At 39.5% G+C, this 16,064-nt stretch overlaps 1 protein-coding gene across 1 annotated transcript in view; it reads right to left on the bottom strand.

Annotated features, from left to right (window-relative positions):
- Positions 1-6,751, bottom strand: part of LOC139449034 (peripheral plasma membrane protein CASK-like) — a 35,979-nt gene extending 29,228 nt beyond the window's left edge. Inside the window, exons 1-4 of the mRNA XM_071230511.1 lie at positions 6,637-6,751; positions 6,417-6,513; positions 4,836-4,925; positions 869-920 (exon numbers count right to left, since the gene is read on the bottom strand). Of these exons, the coding sequence (XP_071086612.1) occupies positions 869-920; positions 4,836-4,925; positions 6,417-6,513; positions 6,637-6,751 (354 nt within the window). The remainder of the gene's footprint in view (positions 1-868; positions 921-4,835; positions 4,926-6,416; positions 6,514-6,636) is intronic.
- Positions 6,752-16,064: the final 9,313 nt, after the last annotated feature.

Here is a 16,064-nt window from a genome sequence, read left to right as displayed (position 1 = left end):
ACTAATAGGTGCTCTCAATCACTGTCATAAGAGCACAGGACTGTCTTCAGGACAACGCCAATATGAAAACTAACAGTTAATTACAATGTAGAGGGAATGTGAGTGAGTGACTGACTGAGTCAGTCAGTCAGTCAGTCAGTCAGTCAGTCAGTCAGTCAGTCAGTCAGTCAGTCAGTCAGTCAGGACAACGCCAATATGAAAACTAACAGTTAATTACAATATAGAGGGAATGTGAGTGAGTGAGTGAGTGAGTAAGTGAGTGAGTGAGTGAGCATCATTTCATGCCACTTTTAGCAATATTACCACAGCCAGGCACCCCAAATATGGGCTTCATACAAGTTACCCATTTTGGGAATCAAACCCACAGCATGATGAGCAAACGCTTTAACCACTGGCCTACTCAACACTGAATGTGACAATTAAACATGCATAGAGGTTGATACATAACTTCTAGCTCTGCAGAAACCATACCAAGGAATACATGAAGAAACCAAATACATTATTCATATTTAGAAAGTAGGGCCACCATGATTTGTGTGTTGATTCTTACATAATGATTCTATCTCATGGTCTGACCAATGGCTGCATACATATCTGAAGATGCCTGTGTTTCTGACCACTAATCCAGATTTATGACACTGCTAGCCAAAATCAATGGACACAAACAACCTATTGGCAGGCGAGGCTGTGATGTTCTTGAGGAATAGTCAAAGAATGAAAAGTGTACTTGTGGAGGAAAATATTGAATTGGTCAACAAGCCCAAGTGAAGACCCTGGTAGGTGGTCGGTCCACTATTTGGCCAGGAAAGATCAGAGACCAGTGAGGTCACGGCAAACCTTCTTTATCAGACACAGAAAGCAACCTCACCAATGCTGCTGTCGATGTTGCGAAGACCTGTAGTGACGTCCAACAAATCTGTCTGAAGAATGTTTCAAAATCTGCAAGCGATCATTCTCTAAGATCCAATGATTTCCAATAGTTTTCTCCCCGAATTTGGCCTGACCCATTTTCCTAATGGCATTGAAGAAATGTTCAAAAGCTTCACAATATTAAATACATCTGAGAGTGTTATTGGATTGACGGCGGGGTAATACTATCCACAGGTTTCCTTAACAAATTAGAAGGTATTGGCCTGCCAATGTGACTCATATTATACACAGATAACTGTCTAATCTTTGGCTCCCTCAGAGCAGCCGAGTGTTTCGCCACAATCATAATGTAACATGGCGGGGTTTTTGGTGAGATAGAATCTTTTAGAGAAATACTGGAAGCATAACTGTCAATTCATGAACTTCAAAGTTCCGAAAATGCAATAGTGTTGTGGCAGAGTGCTTTGCATCAGAAAAGAGACGTGATAGCGTAATGGAGGGCTTAGTCGTTTTTTGACATTTTGAAGTTGTATCACAGCCTGCCAGCTGGATGCTGGGAGGAAGCCAACTGATACAGAACTTGATGAGTGAGTGAGTGAGTTGGGTTTAAGGCTGCTTTGAACAGTATTCCAGTTGTATCACAGTGTCAGCTGGATGCTGGGAGGAAGCCAACTGATACAGAACTTGATGAGTGAGTGAGTGAGTGAGTTGGGTTTAAGGCTGCTTTGAACAGTATTCCAGTTGCATCACAGAGTGTCAGCTGGATGCTGGGAGGAAGCCAACTGATACAGAACTTGATGAGTGAGTGAGTGAGTGAGTGAGTTGGGTTTAATGCTGCTTTTAACAGTATTCCAGTTGCATCACAGAGTGTCAGCTTGTTGTGGGAGGAAAACCTGAAGTGATGCAGGTCTCAGACATTGACCACCTTGGTGAGCATGGGTATGGTGCTGACAAACCTCGACGACTGGGCCACCTGTGTTTGGACACCATGTTGGACATCTTCAAACAGGTATATGTTCCATAATTTGTATCCAATTCTTGGAATTACGATTGCTTTCTGAAAAGCAGGGCCTTGAACCATATCTGTCAGTGTTTTCTTTACAATTCATGGTAATTCATATAATTCATGGAATAGCCACCAACAATTACATTGTCTTTCAAAGACATGATAGATACAAGCCGGCTAAAACAGGATGAGCAGTTACCTCCCCTAGCCATGCCAGGATCTGCTGGTTAAATTATATTCACAGTTGATCTGGTTCTGATCTTTGGTTAATCAGTCCCATGTTGACTTGCTCAAATCATTAAATGTCTATGACCTATTCACGTTGACATTCCTCCCACCAAAAGCTGACTTGAATACTTTTCCAGCAATGCTAAGCCAATCTCACGCCCAACCCTGGGGCACAAGCTAACGAAGGTGCTGTAATTGGCCGTGCAGGGATACATCTTACTTATACTTGTGATCATAGGTTCGAATCCCAGTTATGATTTCAGGTGTGCTCGTGGGTTTCACCAAAAGTGGTAAATGTCCAAGACAATCATCTTCCCACATCAAGCTGACATGCCGTCATAAACTGAAAAACTGTTCAAATTCACTCACTGACTTATCAAGTACTGATCAGGGAAAACATATTTGAGCAAAAGGACAACACATCTATTCCTCAAAACATATTCCCCTTGATTACAAATTACAGGGGAGGTTCGCTTGTCACGCCGAAGACCCGGTTACAATGTGTGAAGCCCATTTCTGGTGTCCCCTGCCGTGATATTGCTAAAATATTGCTCAATATACTCACTCACTACAAATTACATCTTTTGTCCAAGAATTTAAATAGTTTCTATCAATCTCCATTCCATTTCAACTGATATTGACTATGTGACTTTCAAAGATCCATAAACCACACCAGGAAGTCAAGGAGGAGGTGAGTAAATGAAAGTTGAACACTGAAGTCAGCAACATTCCAGCATCACCACGGCAGTAAATAAACAAGTCTGGGACAAGGTATATGGACATGGGTTATGGACAAGGTATATGGACATGGGTTATGGACAAGGTATATGGACATGGGTTATGGACAGGGTTATGGACAAGGTATATGGACAAGGTATATGGACAAGGTAAAGGGACATGTAGTGCTGAAACACTTCAGATGTTGGTGTCATACTTTGAAGAGATTCTCTGGAATACTTTGTATCATATGTTGCCATGGTTGCAAGACAATTGAAACAAACATAAACATAGAACTAAACTAGCTGTAGTAAGCACCCCGGGAGCTTGGCAAATTGCCAAAGTGTGACGCTTCTTGAAACCAACCACAAGTTACATTTGTTGTCAGAGACGTAGCGGTGCTCGAAACTTGATAAAAGTGGAATGGATTTTCCAAAAATTACTTTGGATGACTTAAAAGAGATAGCTAACCCATGCCCTACCTCACAACTAACCCTAATGATTGTAAAGGGGTGCTTGATCGAAAAGGGGTACCTAACCCTAATGATTGTAAAGGGGTGCTTGATCGGAAAGGGGTACCTAACCCTAATGATTGTAAAGGGGTACCTAACCCTAATGATTGTACAGGAGTGCTTGATTGAAAAGGGGAACCTAACCCTAATGATTGTAAAGTGGTGCTTGATCGGAAAGGGGTACCTAACCCTAATGATTGTGGGGTGCTTGATCGGAAAGGGGTACCTAATCCTAATGATTGTAAAGGGGTACCTAACCCTAATGATTGTAGAGGGGTGCTTGACCGGCAAAGGGTACCTAACCCTAATGATTGTAAAGGGGTACCTAACCCTAATGATGGTAAAGGGGTACCTAACCAATGATTGTAAAGGGGTACCTAACCAATGATTGTAAAGGGGTACCTAACCCTAATGATTGTAAAGGGGGACCAAACCCTAATGATTGTAAAGGGGTGCTTGATTGAAAAGGGGTACCTAACCCTAATGATTGTACAGGGGTGCTTGATTGAAAAGGGGAACCCAACCCTAATGATTGTTAAGTGGTGCTTGATCGGAAAGGGGTACCTAACCCTAATGATTGTAAAGGGGTGCTTGATCGGAAAGGGGTACCTAACCCTAATGATTGTGGGGTGCTTGATCGGAAAGGGGTACCTAATCATAATGATTGTCAAGGGGTACCTAACCCTAATGATTGTAAAGGGGTGCTTGACCGGCAAGGGGTACCTAACCCTAATGATTGTAAAGGGGTACCTAACCCTAATGATGGTAAAGGGGTACCTAACCCTAATGATTGTAAAGGGGTACCTAACCCTAACGATTGTAAAGGGGGACCAAACCCTAATGATTGTAAAGGGGTACCTAACCCTAATGATTGTAAAGGGGTACCTAACCCTAACGATTGTAAAAGGGTACCTAACCCTAATGATTGTAAAGGGGTACCTAACCCTAATGATTGTAAAAGGGTACCTAACCCTAATGATTGTAAAGTGGGACCAAACCCTAATGATTGTAAAGGGGTGCTTGATAGGAAAGAGCTGCAGGTAACCTACCGTAACACAAACACAACCACAACTTGTCCCAATGACTGAAGAGGAACACAAAACCTGTGAAGAGGGCGCCACAATCAGCAGCCTTAGCCAGTTAGCGCTAATTAAGCCTGGCCCAGTAAACTGCATTGTTGACAGTTATTCCTTCACCATTGCTGTAATATACACACACAAAAAAGGACCTGTTATGTAAATCTATTTTGGGATTATCTATATTCGACCATAAGTCTGCAGCAAAAGACTGTACAAATTCCTAATTTGAAGTTCCCAAATTTGGAACAATAATACCATGTCTTTCCCAATTTGACTGCCGTGGGAACAAACGGAACGCTGTTTGGAATTCCAGATAAATCCTTGCTATTATTCGAGTGGGGTGCTTAATACTGCAAATACAGTAAGTATACCACATAAAAAATATTATTGAGTACAATGAGACCAAAGTATAAACTCGCCTACCTTTCACAATCTTCCATTAAGAAGAAGATATCAGGGGCTGTGGTCAGTTGTGTCAGGAGATTGTGTCGGCGCCGCACTGCCATCTTGGGTCTGCAACAATGTCCAACACAATGAGCACAAGTGATTCACAGCCAAAACAAGTTAAAAAAATAATTAAATTACTCCACCAGTCTTAATGCTGTGATACCTTGGTAACCAAAAAAACATCAATTTCTTGGAAATTTAGATATAAAGGTTTCAATAAAGATGTCACTTTTCCTGGTTCCTGGTTCACTGGAATAATTACAGAACTGTTACCATGGTTACAATCAAGTGGTAACACAAGGAGACTAATGTCAACAACATTATTGACTTTAACATTAGGTTTTTTTTAAGGAGATGTGAAAGGTAATATTCGATGATACAATGAACTTGACAGGATTGGGAGGGGAGGGAGGGTGAGGGAGGGGGAGCCAGGGGGGAGGGACATCGATGGAATAGAGACAAACAACTTGATCAATGAATGGAGCATAATTTATGCATATGTTACCTAGCTCACAATCACTCAGATTGACTGAAAACAGCGAAGGAATCTGGGTCAGTATCTTTTGATTCGTAAGAACTTGCCTGACAAAACTTGTATTGTCATCAAGTGTTCAACTTGGCATGGCGCAACAACATACAACTGATTGACTATTATAGGCATAGTTACAATAAAGTGTCTATGTACCTACTTAGTTCTCTCTGTTATTTATGTCAACACTAGTCTAGATGACATGGACCCTTCTACAATAGTTATTGATCAACACAATGGCTAACAGGATCAATATTAACTTTTAATAAACATCAGAACCATAAATCCTATCATTAAAATGTATTATCCATTATTTACAGGACAAGAATATACATGATATAGTAACTATACTTCAAGCAGCATGTACTTGGAAATGAGTTTGACAGAAACTCTACTTGAAATATGTGTTTTACATGGAAATATACCACAAAATAACACTCCAAAATGTACTATGATCAATAACGGATATCAAGAAATTACACATGAATCATAATAAATGAATTTTGAGTGAAAAGCATTACATTATAACATTACAGTACAATTGAAGCGCCCTGCAAATCACTATATAAACAAGAAATCAGAGTTGTCTCCCATACACCAAGGACAGATTCCATTGAATGACTGGGAAGTTGAATTGATGTACCTGATGATATAGAGGGGATAACTGACACCATGTGTACAACTACCAGGGAGGTAGTCTATATTTTGATTCTACAAGCTTCAATATCTACTAGATCTGGGGTGGGGTGGGGTTGGGTGGGGTGGGGTGGGTTTTGGGCCTTGAACAAATACATATTCAACAGAAAAAAGTACTTTATACAACACATACTCATAATGAAGGGACGTGTATTTGTAGGAAATACGGTAGTTGAATATTTAGATTTGGGCGTGATGAATGGTGCATGTTGATTAATGATAACATGGAGCAGTTCTTCTGTCGGATGAAATACGGTACAGTTGTATACACTGTTATAGGGCGTGGTCAGTGTGCGCATTTATCATACATAGAAACACACATACAAGAATACATGAAGCTCGCTGCCTGCTTCTTCGCCACGAAGACACTTGCAACGTGCACCAGAAAGCGGCAAAAACAGGTGACATTTTCTGGGATGAAAATTAAAGCTGGCAAATAGCCAAGGGACTCAGGGAGAACAAGGTTTGGAACGTGCTTCGTCCCTGTTTGCCAGAATGGCCGCTCTGTGCGGGAAATAAAAGATGTGGAGTGAAATATATGAATGAACTTACCTTCAGATGCATGTGCATAACTGTCCCCTCCGTCGATGGAGATGCGACGAGGTCGGACGAGCACGCTTGGGTGTGGTGATGCCAGCCAGCGACAATCGGCCCCGTGCTCCGCCATGCTGATAGAGGAAATGACGGCTTTAGACATTAGTGATCTCGCTTGTGATTGGTCCTTTGCCGTTTCCTTCCGGGTGGCTTGGTGCCGACTGCCTAAACTGCGTTTTTTGGTGGTCGATGCAATGCCCAGATGCTCTCGGTGCTTTGCCGCTTGCTTTTCCGAGTGGCTAGGTGCCGGCTGTCTAAACTGCGTTTTTTTGGCGTTCGGCGCAAAGCCAAATTGCTCTCGGTGTAGCCGGTGTGGTCACGTGGTGGATTTGTGTGAAAAGTGGAAAGAAGTAGAAAAAGTGGAACTATGGAAAAATAAAGTATATTTATGCCATCATTTGTTTTACAGACAACAGAAGATGTGTAGGTAAAGTAATTAACTGTATGAAACCTGCAGACGAGGTGTAACATATATCAACGGTGACAAGCGGAAAGAGTTAAAACTGCTTTGAAGGACAACAACAGGATATCGCAAGAAAACCAAGAAAACCAAGAAACAAATTATGCCACATAGTGAAGGAAGTAAAATGAACACTTTAAAATCCTATATATTTTTTTTGTAAATTTGTAGTGAAATTTTCTGAAAAAAATGTGACAATATTGTGTTTGAAAGCGAAGCCATAACTATGGGTAAAATGAACATTTGAAAATTTCATCTTTTTCAAAATTTCAAAATTGTAGTGAAATTTTTTGAAATTCTGAAAAAATGTTATGAAATGTAAGACAATATTTGTTCCTAGCGTTTGAAAGCAAAGCAGGAATTCAGGTCGAAAGCGAGCAAAAGCGGGTAATCGAGCCAAAAGAACTGAAAGGGAAAAAAGCGATTAGTCGTAATCATAAGCGAAAGCGGAAGAATAGCGGGTTAAAAGCGGGGAAGAAGCGGGGTAAAAGCGGGGCCTGGATAATGGAGGCAAAAGCAGGGAAAGGAAGGGAAAGGGAGAAAAGCGTTAAGTCGTAACCACAAGCGAAAGCGGAAGAATAGCGGGTTAAAAGCGGGGAAGAAGCGGGGTAAAAGCGGGGCCTGGATAATCGAAGCGAAAGAAGGGAAAGGGAGAAAAGCGATTAGTCGGTCGGTGAAAAGGGAGCGATTGGATTGGCGAGGGTTGAGGGGTGAGAGTTGAGGTTGGGGTTCATGTAACTGTTAAGAAGTTCTTTAAAAAAAGAGTTCCTTCCAAACAGGGGGTTTGCAGCCATTCAGGGTGCCCCTGGGCCAAAGCGAGCAGTGCCAAGAGACCGCGGACTGAAAGTGGAGACGCAAGAACTTCCGAAAGGACCCCTAAGGAGCCCAAAGTGGATTTGCAGACGGGTGTGAATTGTCTGGAAAACACCCTTTCTATTAATAAACGTTCGGATATACCGCGATATGAATATGAAGACTGGTGTCCATATTAGCGCTGTGAAAAAAATACATTCCAGCCTATGTGGGTACAGAATCGTTTGTCTGGCCGTGGGCTAATGTATTTGGAGGTTATAAGCTCGCAACATGCAGGTTTTCTTTCTGGGGCCTAAAATTGAAGACCATACGTAAGTTGCACGTTGCACGATATTTTAAGTTTTGTAAATACGCAAAAGATGCCTAAACCACAAAAAACAGATACTTTTGATTAATTCGAAAACAGAAAGAGCGACACTATTTGTTGGGTATGAATAATATTTGTGGAATATTGTATGTTATATTTATATAGATCTCACCATTTCTCAGCGCACTTTTTGAACTATAAATACATAAATTCCTTCCATTAGTCATGTGTTTACTCAATATATCTGTCAATCCAAAAAAGCAAGAAAACTGATTGTGGTAAGTGTGAGAATTGTATGCGCTATGCTTCAAATAAGTGGTTGCCCGATGGATGTCAACCAAGAGCTAGCCGTAAGTGACGAAGAAATAGTGCATTAATACTTAAAGACAGCATGGAAACACGTTGATGTGCTGTCATTCGACGTTGTGAACTTGTATTAATGAAAGAGGTGACTAAAATTCTAACAGTATGGGGTGGGGAGGCTGAATGGCCGTTTTGCTATGGATAATGTTGCACAATGTTGAACATAGTATACATGGTGTCATAGCTACTAAAGTTTCGTTCATTATCAGATCATTGTCAGCTGGGAAAGGTATCCCGAGATAGGGTGGTCAGGCTCGCTGACGTGGTTGATGCATATCATCGATGTCAATTGCTTGGATCGATGCTCATGATGTCAATCACTAGATTGTCTGGTCCAGACTCGATTAGTTTACAGACAACAGCCGTCATATAGCTGGAGTATTGCTGAGTGCGGCGTTAAACGACACACCAACCAATTTGTCGAAAGAGAGGTAGTTGATGTTAGGGAACTGAGTGAAGCGGCAGAGAAATATGTTAAAAACAGCCGTTTTTAGACCCCATCGGCCTGCTTGTCGTGAGAAGGGTTGTTGATGTGACTAAACTGACTAAAGCGGCGGAAAAATATCTGAAAAATAGCTGTTCACAGAAACCAGGTTTGATAGTGCGGCTTCAAGCCCGATCCTAGGTTTGAGGTCTAGCAAACAAATCATTTCCATAACTTATGTTTTCCAAGAACACCATTCATGCCTTATTTTACGACACGGTAGACTATTCATTCAGCTGTGTATGTATATTTCCATGAAAGAACATTGAAAAAAAAACAGAAAAGGAAAAAAGGAACTCGATAGAGAGTTCTGGAAGAAGATTGGTGAGATTGGGGTAGGTCGGGAGATACGAAAACAGATCCCCGTCAACGCTAAAATTACTCTCTCTTTGAAGTAACTAGAGCGGTTGATAGAAGCCACTGTGGCAAGGCTCTTGGTGTTGACCGTATCCTGACGGAATGTCTTAAATCACAAAATGTTATTTCGGCTATGCACCTTATTTTTAATATCCGTTTTAACACTGGAAAAATACCTGCATACCAAAGTAGTCTACTTTAGATCCTTGGGAGCCGATATCGTATAGAGGTTTGACCCTCCCCAATTCTAGGGACAAATGATATTGTAATATTTTATATAACCGTCTGCAATCTTGGACTGAAATTACAGGAGCTCTAAACGATGAACAAAATGGATTCCGGAAGCGTTGATCAACTACGGATCATATTCACTCTGTTTGTTCTTTTATTGAAACAAGAAAAGGTATTAAAAAGACACTTTTCTGCTTTTATTGACTTTCATAAAGTGTATGATTCAGGATGAATGTCATGTATTGCTGGCCTTGGTCCTGCCGCAGCTGACAGTGACGCTATATGTGGTCAAATTTCAGTTGGATTTAGGCCAGAAAATTGGCCAGTGACTTGTTTTGGAATTAAAGAAGTGTCATAAGGTTACTCCTAATTTACACGTATTAATACGGACAAGGAACGTTTCTTTAACATCAGCTAAATAATTTTTTAGAGTTTACCTTGATAACCTGTAACGTCACGTGACCTCCGCCATAATGGTCCGAAGCTATAGAGGCGAGATAACCGTTATTCAACATTAATATTTTGTTACTGTATCTCATTCTAATCATCTCTTCAAATGACGGGAAAACGTCTTATAGAAGTCAACTATTTATAAGCCTTGTAATCTTTCAATGTTTTGTTTCAATTAAGAAAAAGGTAAATACTGACTTGTGAATTTGGGATAACATTGAAAATGTTGCTTTTAACTTGTTATCTATATTTTGTCATTTATTGACAATTTCCTTTGGCGCATATCAAATGATGTTATTTATCAGAAAAGGTATACCTAAGAAGCCAGCCTGCCAAAATCCAGCCAATCAACAATCACAACAAATGATCACGTGACGATCTCGTGAGCAATATTTTTTTCACCCTGAACATGGCGTGTGTTACATCAAGATGTAAACGATTTATTTTTCCAAGCTGACAATTCTTATTTCAATGAAGCTTCATGGAACTGATACGCGACCACATTGTTTTTCTCAGTGATCTAGGATGTCTTTGTGGCTCTTTCATTTTGTATACAATTGGATAATGCCAATTTTTTTTTAACGGATGTAACCTCGGGTACTGGAGTCCATATTTTTGGACCCCGTGAAGCCCTACTTCCATGTCTCGGTATAAAATTCTGGATCTCGATTTTGTAAAAGCGCTTCAAACTTTCCAATCCACATCTTCTACCATACTCCAGCACAAGCCTGTTTCATCATGCTTTCAAATCTCAAAATCTAAAACTTGTCACCGACCAGTTATCGCCATTTGTTCATGTTATTTCTGGATATTCCATGTACAAAGTTGGATGTACCAATAACTTGAAATTTTGTGAAACTATGAGAAAATGCGCTTATTTCTGTCTGTGAAATAAGATTCGTTATAACGCTACGATAGGGAATCAAAACAGTTACTGACCCAGTTATCGCCATGCTCTTAACAGCACGTGCCACGTGATCACGCGCACCGCTTCAGTTATACAAATTAAAATTTTTACTCTCTCTGGTATCCATTCGATTTTTTTTATTCATGAAAATGAATAAGAAATGCTGTAATCAAAGTGTGGGCTGCAAACTGACCAAGACCACTATTCGATGTACACACTCTTATCCTTAACACTATGGATATGGATTTCGCCATATATAGAGACTATGCATTCTTGGAAATATAGCTCAGATTTGGTTTCAGAATTGTATTTTGGGGGGAAAACTGACAGACAGACAGACAGACAGACAGACAGACAGACAGACAGACAGCAATGACAGGACTGAAAGTGCATCATCGTGTTGTTTGATTTATATTTACGCGTGAATTAGTCACGTGACACCACTGGGTATCTTTTCTAAAGTTGTATATACATGTAAGCAAAGTTTTTATGCTGGGTGTTTTTAATATTTTCTTATGAGAGTCCGCTTTGTTTATGATTTTCAGAAAAATATTTCTCTCTTCTAATGAAAACGAGGAAATATAAAATGAGCGTATTTTAATTTGGAACCGAGCGTTTTAACAAATCAGGTTGTATTTATTTCGTTGAATAAGGTAGCTTTCATGTGATATTTGATATAATGATACTGTTAAAACGTCCCGTCACCTTAAAAACTAATTGCTACTTCAGTAAAGAAATTTTTTTCTCGGGAAATTTGGATAAATATAAATATTATTTGTCACATCACTATTAGTCTATTACAACATGGACGGTTTAACATCTTCCATCACATCAATATTTCTATTGATTTTTTTCATATTACATTAATAAGGCAAGTTAACTAGAACAGATTTATTGAGACATCATTGGTTATTTATGTAACTGGTAACTGGTTTTGTAGAAAAAAATCGTACATCCGATAATAGTCAATACAAACACGTTTTCTAAACAAGAACTTTCAAAATAATTATTTATTACCTCTAAAAATTTGTACAGTCTCCACAATTCACCTATTCACCACGTGGTCAAATCACAATTTATTATTACAAGTTACAAATTACAAGTTACTTTAAAGCTATTGTATAGATGGCGCTGTACGACAATGACTGGTGATGTTGAATAAGGACCTCATCTTTCAAGTATTGTATTCCCTTCTGCTCGTAACGATTGTGTCTCACTTGACCTACAGAAGTGAGCGGAATTACCCGGATCGACTTTACAGTAAAAACAAAATCTGCTAACTTACAGCCACAATTTAAAGCTGTGACACCCGACCAAAAAGCAAATAATTTACGGCCGCACTAAGCAATATTCCAATCGTGTGTAAATGATCGCAACCAGACAATCCAGTGAGTGATATTACATATCTTGAATACACATATTTTTAACAGGCCTGATGACTAAAACACATGCATAACACAATTTATGTTTAATGAAATAATACTCACAAACAATAAATACCTTTATCTATAAAGAAAAGTAATTAATTTATTTATACAATCGACGATGTGTGTTCTTGCATACCGAAAGTTATATTTTATATCTAATTCAGGTTAGTGTGGTTGCTTTTCAACGCCGCACTTCCAGCTATATGACGGCCATCTGTAAATAATCGAATCTGGATCAGACAATCCAGTGATCGACACTATGATCATTGATCCAATTGATTTAGATACAAGGGCATGCAAACAACCAAGTCAATGAGCCTGACCCCCAGATCCCATCAAGGCCAGCATGGGTTGCTGGTGACCTATATTCTTACACGGAACCCCCACGGATTACTGGTAGTTATAACATTGATATGAATCAAAATGTAACTACTTGTAAAGCTTACACACACAATATCGAAACACAAACACACCTGTAATTTGGACAGTTTCAAAATTTTGTTCAAATGCATACAGTGTTACACTAGTTATCAATGCATAGTTTTATCTGATATTGAAACAGTTAGCCACTGTGGACCATGCCATGTTCTTACATACTACGTGCAGGCATTGCAAGGGGCAGACAGTGTTGAAACCAAAGTGATGCTGGTGCATGACATTCACGTGTCAAACAGACATCACATTCCACTGACTACATCCTGGTCTCATCACCGGCTTGCAGAATGCAGATAGCTTTAGAGTAGTATAGGAAATAGGGGTTCCAGGAATATTTCCGAAGAAGCCATCATACTATCATTGGGGTAAGTATGTTTAAGAGATACAAATTCTGACGGGAGATATAGCCTTTCCAGTGATATCGCTGTTGTGTATGCGCTGTGTACGACTTGCCTTGAAATGCCGTAGAATGGTCTCGTTTGGTGACTTACGAAGGACGCGTAATAATAGACAGACAATATTGGTACTTGGAATATATCCGAAGAAGCCATCATACTATCATTTGGGTAAGTATGTATAAGAAACAATAATTATCATGGGAGATATAGCCTTTCCAGTGATATCGCTGTTGTGTATGCGCTGTGTACGACTTGCCTTCAAATGCCGTAGAATTGTCCCGTTTGGTGTCTTACGAAGGACGCGTAATAATAGACAGACAATATTCGTACTTGGAATATCTCCGAAGAAGCAATCATACTATCATTGGGGTAAGTATGTATAAGATACATTAATTATCATGGGAGATATAGCCTTTCCAGTGATATCGCTGTTGTGTATGCGCTGTGTACGACTTGCCTTGAAATGCCATAGAATGGTCTCGTTTGGTGACTTACGAAGGACGCGTAATAATAGACACACAATATTGGTACTTGGAATATCTCCGAAGAAGCCATCATACTATCATTGAGGTAAGTATGTATAAGATACATTACTTATCTTGGGAGATATAGCCTTTCGAGTGATATCGCTGTTGTGTATGCGCTGTGTACGACTTGCCTTGAAATGGCGTAGAATGGTCTCGTTTGGTGACTTACGAAGGACGCGTAATAATAGACACACAATATTGGTACTTGGAATATCTCCGAAGAAGCCATCATACTATCAGTGAGGTAAGTATGTATAAGATACATTAATTATCATGGGAGATATAGCCTTTCCAGTGATATCGCTGTTGTGTATGCGCTGTGTACGACTTGCCTTCAAATGCCATAGAATTGTCCCGTTTGGTGTCTTACGAAGGACGCGTAATAATAGACACACAATATTCGTACTTGGAATATCTCCGAAGAAGCCATCATACTATCATTGGGGTAAGTATATATAAGATACAATAATTATCATGGGAGATATAGCCTTTCCAGTGATATCGCTGTTGTGTATGCTATACGCTGTGTACGACTTGCCTTGAAATGGCGTAGAATGGTCTCGTTTTGTGAATTACGAAGGACGCGTAATAATAGACACACAATATTGGTACTTGGAATATCTCTGAAGAAGCCATCATACTATCATTGGGGTAAGTATGTATAAGATACATTAATTATCATGGGAGATATAGCCTTTCCAGTGATATCGCTGTTGTGTATGCGCTGTGTACCACATGCGTTGAAATGGCATAGAACTGCCTCGTTTTGCCTCTGAAAATGAGGCATTGAACCTGGTTTCTTGTGCAGTCTTTCAAGTTTACAACTTGTATTTATGGTAGAGGTGAATAAAACTCACATCGTATGGGCTGGCGTTTTTATTGACACCCTTCAAAACAGTGTCATCTTTTCAACGAGCGCTGTGCTATTAGTTATGACGATATGTTGAGCGTGACGTTGTTCTGAAAGTGGTCATTGCGACTTTAATTGATAGGCAGCCTCGGGTGACCTGAATACAAAGATGGTCTGCTTTTAATTTTTAAAAAAAAATGAAAAAGATATTTACAAAATGGTCCAAGTGGGCTCAAACCCAAAACCTTAATCAACACACTTTTTATAATTGGGGCACATCACCCATTCAATCAAACCATCAACAATGAAAAACTGAAAGAATTTGGCATGTTATTGTTGGAAAAAAACAATAAAACCAGAAACCACTGGACTGCTCTCTACTGAATGCAGCGTTAAAAAAAATAAATATATACAACACATAAAAAAGTATTTGAAACAGACATGAACTATTGTAAAAAAAACCATAAATAGCCTTCAAATACGCCTGTCATCATACATTGCTCGGTAGCACAGAGATAAAGAAGCTGGGTTAGTGAATGCAAAGTTCGATGTTCGAATCACACTAGGAACAATTTTATACAAATAATGACTTTTTTTCCACGTGTGAACATTTGAGAATTTATTTTACTTAAAATAACTCACCAGCAGAGGAAAGTGTGACAATGTATCAAATGAGGTTTCTGCCGCCTGTAAATCACTTTATTGTTGTGGTGCTCTGTTAAATGGCAATACAACATTGCATTGTGCTGTATATATTTCTTGATCACAAGATGTGTTGAGTACTAAACAAGAGTATTGGCGTGAAGTTCATACACATGTGATAGATAGTACTAATTTGTTTTATTATCAGAGTACTGCCCTAAAAGTAAACCCAAACCTGCTGCTGATGTATGTGGCATTCCAGCTGCATGCGGGGATATCAAAAGCAGACCCAAAAAAAGAGAGAAAGATTTCCAACAGATTTTTTTCTAAGAATTTCGGGAACAATCTTATGTTCAATAAAATCCCAGGTCTGAGGAACAGGATAGAACTGATTGAAGCGACATAGTAATATCTGTAAAATAACCATTCACAGAAACCAAGTTTGATACTGTGACTTTAAGTATGAGGTGCAGCTGACAAACAATTTCCATTGCTTCTGTTGTCAAAGTGCTCTAATCATGTCTTATATATGTCCAATATAGAATCAGCCATGCATGCATGCATATATCTAAATCGATTGTATGCACAGAGGGAATCGAAACCAGACGCGCACTCTACTGAGCGACACACATTTCTACGCCACTTGTAACTTTCCTAGTCATACCTAAACATTTTGGGAAGCTGGTGAAAGGAATCAGAAATGATCAATTTAATATGGGCATGGCGGGAATATAC

Source organism: Haliotis cracherodii, unplaced genomic scaffold (genome assembly GCF_022045235.1).
Source record: "Haliotis cracherodii isolate W230 unplaced genomic scaffold, xgHalCrac1.p SCAF_7, whole genome shotgun sequence".
NCBI classification, from domain to species: domain Eukaryota; kingdom Metazoa; phylum Mollusca; class Gastropoda; order Lepetellida; family Haliotidae; genus Haliotis; species Haliotis cracherodii.
This window is presented reverse-complemented; position numbering and strand designations above follow the sequence as displayed.